Here is a 5,281-nt window from a genome sequence, read left to right as displayed (position 1 = left end):
TTTTTTTTTTCGTCCATAAGAGGGTTGATTAGAATTTATATTTTAAAGTAGGAAAATAAGAAGTGACTGGCAATTCTGTAATAGTACAACAATGTGGATAAAAATTCTGTGTTGTGTTGTAATTCAATTTTTTTTTTTCATTCATAAGAAAAATTAGGGATGATCACGATTTTATATTTTCATGGGAGAAATAAGAATTGACTGGCAATTCTGTAATAGTCCAACGGTGTGGATAGAAATTCAACATTTATTTCGTTCGTAAGAAAAATTATAGTTGATCACTCTTTCATATTTCGATAAGAAAGACAATAATCAGCTGCTAATGACATAACAGCACAACAGTCTACAGCGATAGTGTAACATTGCACAAATACAACGAGACTTATGCAACGCATAATAGATAAATGGATACGCGTTCTAAAGAATTAACCCTTATGTTGCCTAACAAACGCACCACGTTGTACTCCTCACACAATCTCCAAGATAAAAAAAAGCAACCAACAGACATGCTACACAAACTTGCCAAAATTCACGAGAAACACGTACCGCCAACTAGACGTTATCCTTAATTGCTCTAATTCAGTGTACCGCTCGCAACAACCCCGGTAATCTCGAAGGCTAATCGAACTCGTAGCCAATCGCCGCCAGCGATATCGCTGCGTGATATGCACACTCGATTTCTCGATCTCGCCCACGAGTATCCAATATCTTCAACGCAACGACACTTCTGTATACACCACGAGAACTCCAAAAATACGCGACGAGACTAACCGAAAGAAAGTATCCTACCTTCTGCAGCGCAGAGGAAAGAAATATCGTTATTTCAATTAGACCGAGTGACACAGATTAGCGATATGAATTCTCCGCGGCGTTCTAAATTTAATGTAGGCAAGAAACGCCGTCGTCGCAGCGATCTTCGTTCTTCGAGGGTGAACCGTGGCGAATTTTTCAGGCCAAAATTAAAGCTCAACGAGACGAGACCGGAACATTCCCCGATTTCTTCTTCTCCGCGCCGTGAACACACGTTCCTCGCAACGGCTCGAACCGGGGAAAACGAGAAACACACGTTCTTTGTCGTGATTTCTCTTCGACTAGGTACCTACGTACATACATTCACGCACACGTACGTAGCTCGAATAAGAGAATTTCAATCGGAGAGCGATGGTGTAAGAATAAAAACAGGTATTACAGAAAGGTTTTCTACACGGTGGTTGGGATGAAGAAATAAAAGTTGGAAACGGTTACGCGTGATTTAGGCTCGGAGACTGTGTGGATCACCGTATTGGAAATTAAGAAGGTGTACACAGCGGCGAAAGCTGATGTCGAACACACCTGAACGCGCTTTACGGTTATTAATGATAAGTTTACACGGTTTGCGTGTCGTACGTATTTACGGCCGGCAGTTTCTTCGTCGAGCGCAACGACTCGTTACATCATTGACGCCGGCCGCAAATGCCAGCTATCAAGCTGCCGTTGGATTATCGGCGGCAATAAGAGAATCGAACGGTAATTAACAACTTATTGTTCACCAGAGACCAGTCTGAGCTGTCGAGCTTGAAGAAATTCGATTGGAAAAGAGAGGAGGAACATGTGTATACGCGCGATGAAAACTAGGCTTAAAAGAACGATCGAACAAAGTATGCCTGCTTATCGGTGGTTTTTAGCTGGTCTATGACATAATTATGATAACGAGTGTCGCGCACTCTCTTCGAGAAAGTAGAGTCCGACGATGATTCAAAGGTTTCTCCTCTATCTTTCTCTCTGTTGTTCGGAAAATTGAATCCTTCGCGTGATTACTATGCTCGACTATATTGAAGATATTACGAACGACGTACGGCACAGCCCGGGCGATGATTAACGTGTAACGTCGACGAGCAACCGGGCAATTCGAAAGAAAAGTGTGTCAACGATAAAAGCAACACCGTGACTAAAGTGCTTTCTTGTTTATTTAACTCTGTTATAAGTGGAGTAATACTCATAGATAATAGACCATTAATTTTTATCGGCACTTAAACAATATGATACCCGAACGATTCCACTGAGTATCCGCCGTACCTCGACGCTTACACACGGAAGGAGACATTATCGGTTCTCCCGCTGGTACGAGTGAAAAATTACCACCTTAGAAACATGCTTTTTATTTCGCCGGACAATGTGCTTAGCGGAGGTGTACTTCTTCGTCGTGACCGTTTCTGATTACCAAGTTACACGACCGTTCCTCTGAATTAACATCTACAAGAGGTTCGCTAGATTTTCGAGCGATTTATCTAGGGAAAAAGATGTTTGGAAGTTGACGTAGTCGTTCGCTGACATTTCCAACTTTTACACTTTAGGTTCTTTCTCTCTCGATTCACCTCGATTTAAGGTTAGAAACACAGGAGAAAGAAAAGAGTACAGGGCACTTATTGAATAATTTTTAATCGCCATATTTCTCGAGATATTGATATAAAATTTTCACAATAGCTAGAAATTTTCTATATCCAACGGACTACAGAAAATCTATCACGATCCGTAGATCTCGAGCAGAACAATTTCCACTGAAAAACAGCCATCGAATAATCCACAAATATAGGCTGGAACGATTCCTCGGACGCAAATCAACCCTTGGAATTAGAAGGATCAATCACTCTTTTCACCACAAATTTTCATCGTCGGGAGAACCTACTCTAATTCCCCTAAAACTCAAAGAGTAAAATAGCAGAAGAAGGATAGAAAAGAGCGAGGAATCGAAAGGGTTAGAAAGGAGGTGGAAGAAGTGATTCGAATGCCGGTTTCGAAGACGCGTTCGGTCGCAAAAAGCTGGTTGATGGTAAGACGAGATAATTATTCTAGCGGGGCGCAAGCTCTTCGATCATTTCGGAACGTTGCTTTAGGCGTGGCAACACATGTTCTCAGCTCGGCGCTATGCACACCGCATAGGTATGCAGCGTACACCTATATGCAACATGTCAGGACACGTGGTACCGAATCTCTCAGGCTTGCCAACGGCTATCCATTTTCGCAACGAACAAGATCCCACGCTACAAATTATCCGTTGCGGTCGCGGCATCCAAATGAATCGGTGCAACCCCAACGAAAATCCGCCGTGCTTGCGAATCGTCGCTCCGATTTTCACGCGAGACGTCGCCAACGACTTAAAGAAATTCTAAACGTGCGATAATAAGCTACACGTGCCACGTACGGAATTCGTTTTACGAAAGGATACGATTTTATGTGAACGACTTAAAGAAATTCTAAACGTGCGATAATAAGCTACACGTGCCACGTACGGAATTCGTTTCACGAAAGGATACGATTTTATGTGACAGCGCCGTCTCCAAAATCTTGCACGTTTACACTTCTGTCATATACATTTCGCGATCCAGAGGTCGCGATTGCGATCTCTTCTTTTTTAAGGCCTCTCTATCTTCAATCGAAACATGTCAATTTAGATAGGAGAGATTAAAAAGTTGGGAGAATACGTAGACAAGTTTGCACTCGTGGCGTAAGAAAAATGACGCAGTATGAAATTTCAAACGACCGCCACGTCTGAAAATCAGAAAATCTATCCTTCGATCTACCCTGAAGTTTGAAATAGAAAAATCGTTACGTTGTGAAAGGGTTTATCGATCCTCTCGAGTGACGTGATTTTCAACGAGAATAACCCAGAAAAGATCGTAACGAGCGGCTTAATTTCATCGTACACGATAAACACATTAAGAACATCTGGGAAGAAGTCCGAGTTGAAGAAGAAGTTGAAAACGGTATTCGCGTGCAATTTCGTTAATAGCCCACTTCGAAACGAAATCAAGCAACGCTCGTAACTCGGTTTAGGGGGAAGAACGAAGAAAGCAAGCGAGGCAGCTTCCTCGACAGCTCGTAAAAGCGCATCCGCAACGACTCCGGGAGAGACGATATCCGCTTTCGCGGTGAATAGTCAACGGCATAAACGATTCATTCGCCTGGTTAGACTGGCATATGCGAACTCGCACACGTACAAACGAACACGATAGGCACACAAATAGGTGAGGCTTTTGACCGTTGAATACATTTGACTTTCAAACCGTTCAAATTATATATCCGGATTCATACATCCAACCTAACCGAATACGACGACAACGGCCATAGTTTTCTCTAAACCATGTTCACCGTGTTTCTTTCCGCGTCGAACGTCCAACGCTGAAATATGCTCGCACTTGTCGCGGATATCTCAATATCGCCTTTTGTTATTCCGACAATTGCCGCTATTATGCACGGTGTTTCTTTCGCTTTCTGCTCTCACGTACGTATTATTTCTCTCCTTCGATCAGAAATTTATAGTGTCACCGATAGAACGAGAGGAGAGGAAACTTGGCGTGCGATAAATATCGCATATTGATTCGAGATAGATGTCTCTCTACTGTGGAATCATTTTAAAGGCGAAAGTTACGTTTTGTTCGGTGCATCGAAAGGATTTTCACCGATCTCTTTCTGAACGATAATGAAACAAAATCTACGTGTCGTTGGTGCGAATATCTATCAAGTTTCTCTAGAGAAACGGTGCGGCAAATGTTTCGAAAACATCTCTAAGCCGAACTTTTCCAACGCTCGGGGATTCGAGCGAGTCGCAACACGGGGAAACTTTGTCAAAAAAGTATCGAGGAACGATTTGGGCAAACACGAGGACGGGGGAGGGTAACGAAGTTCACAAACCAGACGATTGATTTCAGTCACGGCGCGTTGATTGATGTCATCGAAAGACATCGATTCGAGAGGGGTACATCCATCACTATGGTAAATCGTATCACTCGGCTGCATCGCGAAACTGCCGGTGGTAAAGCGGTATAGGAATTCGAGTCGCGAGAGCGACGTGTGCGCGGTAGGGCAGGAAAAGTGACGAGGACTCACCTGTAGATTTGGCGATCCTCGAAAAGAGAACTGTGACATGATGTGTCGGCCACTCAGGGCCGTGATGGTCGGGCGCCGCTACGCGATCATCCTTTCAAACCGTGGCATCTGTTTCAGTCTCACACCAAGTCACAACGAAAAAATATAACCAAATATCGGATCACTTCTTCTCGTCTCCTCTATTCTCTGTATCCGTGTTACAATTCTCCGCTTCTCTCCCCCCCTCCTTTTCGTTCACCAAGCAGAAGAACGGCACGACGTGTGATGAAAAACAAACAACAAACAAAAGAGTCGTACGAAACCGGCGGAACCAGGCCAAGTCACCAAGAATTTTTCGGTTTGGAGAATTTTTTTCACTGTTTCAGATACGTGTGTAAACTCGCGCGCGTGTTTTATTGCACTGTCCTAGGTAACC

General features: G+C 43.4%; 1 protein-coding gene across 1 annotated transcript in view; it reads right to left on the bottom strand.

Annotated features, from left to right (window-relative positions):
• LOC108573526 (iroquois-class homeodomain protein IRX-3-like) overlaps positions 1 to 4,930 on the bottom strand; it is a 37,922-nt gene extending 32,992 nt beyond the window's left edge. Inside the window, exon 1 of the mRNA XM_017935986.1 lies at positions 4,867 to 4,930. Coding sequence (XP_017791475.1) covers positions 4,867 to 4,905 — 39 coding nt within the window. The 5' untranslated portion in view covers positions 4,906 to 4,930. The remainder of the gene's footprint in view (positions 1 to 4,866) is intronic.
• Positions 4,931 to 5,281: the final 351 nt, after the last annotated feature.

This window comes from Habropoda laboriosa, unplaced genomic scaffold (assembly GCF_001263275.1).
Source record: "Habropoda laboriosa isolate 0110345459 unplaced genomic scaffold, ASM126327v1 scaffold153, whole genome shotgun sequence".
Taxonomy (NCBI): domain Eukaryota; kingdom Metazoa; phylum Arthropoda; class Insecta; order Hymenoptera; family Apidae; genus Habropoda; species Habropoda laboriosa.
The sequence above is the reverse complement of the archived record's forward strand: the minus strand, read 5'-3'. Positions and strand labels throughout refer to the sequence as shown.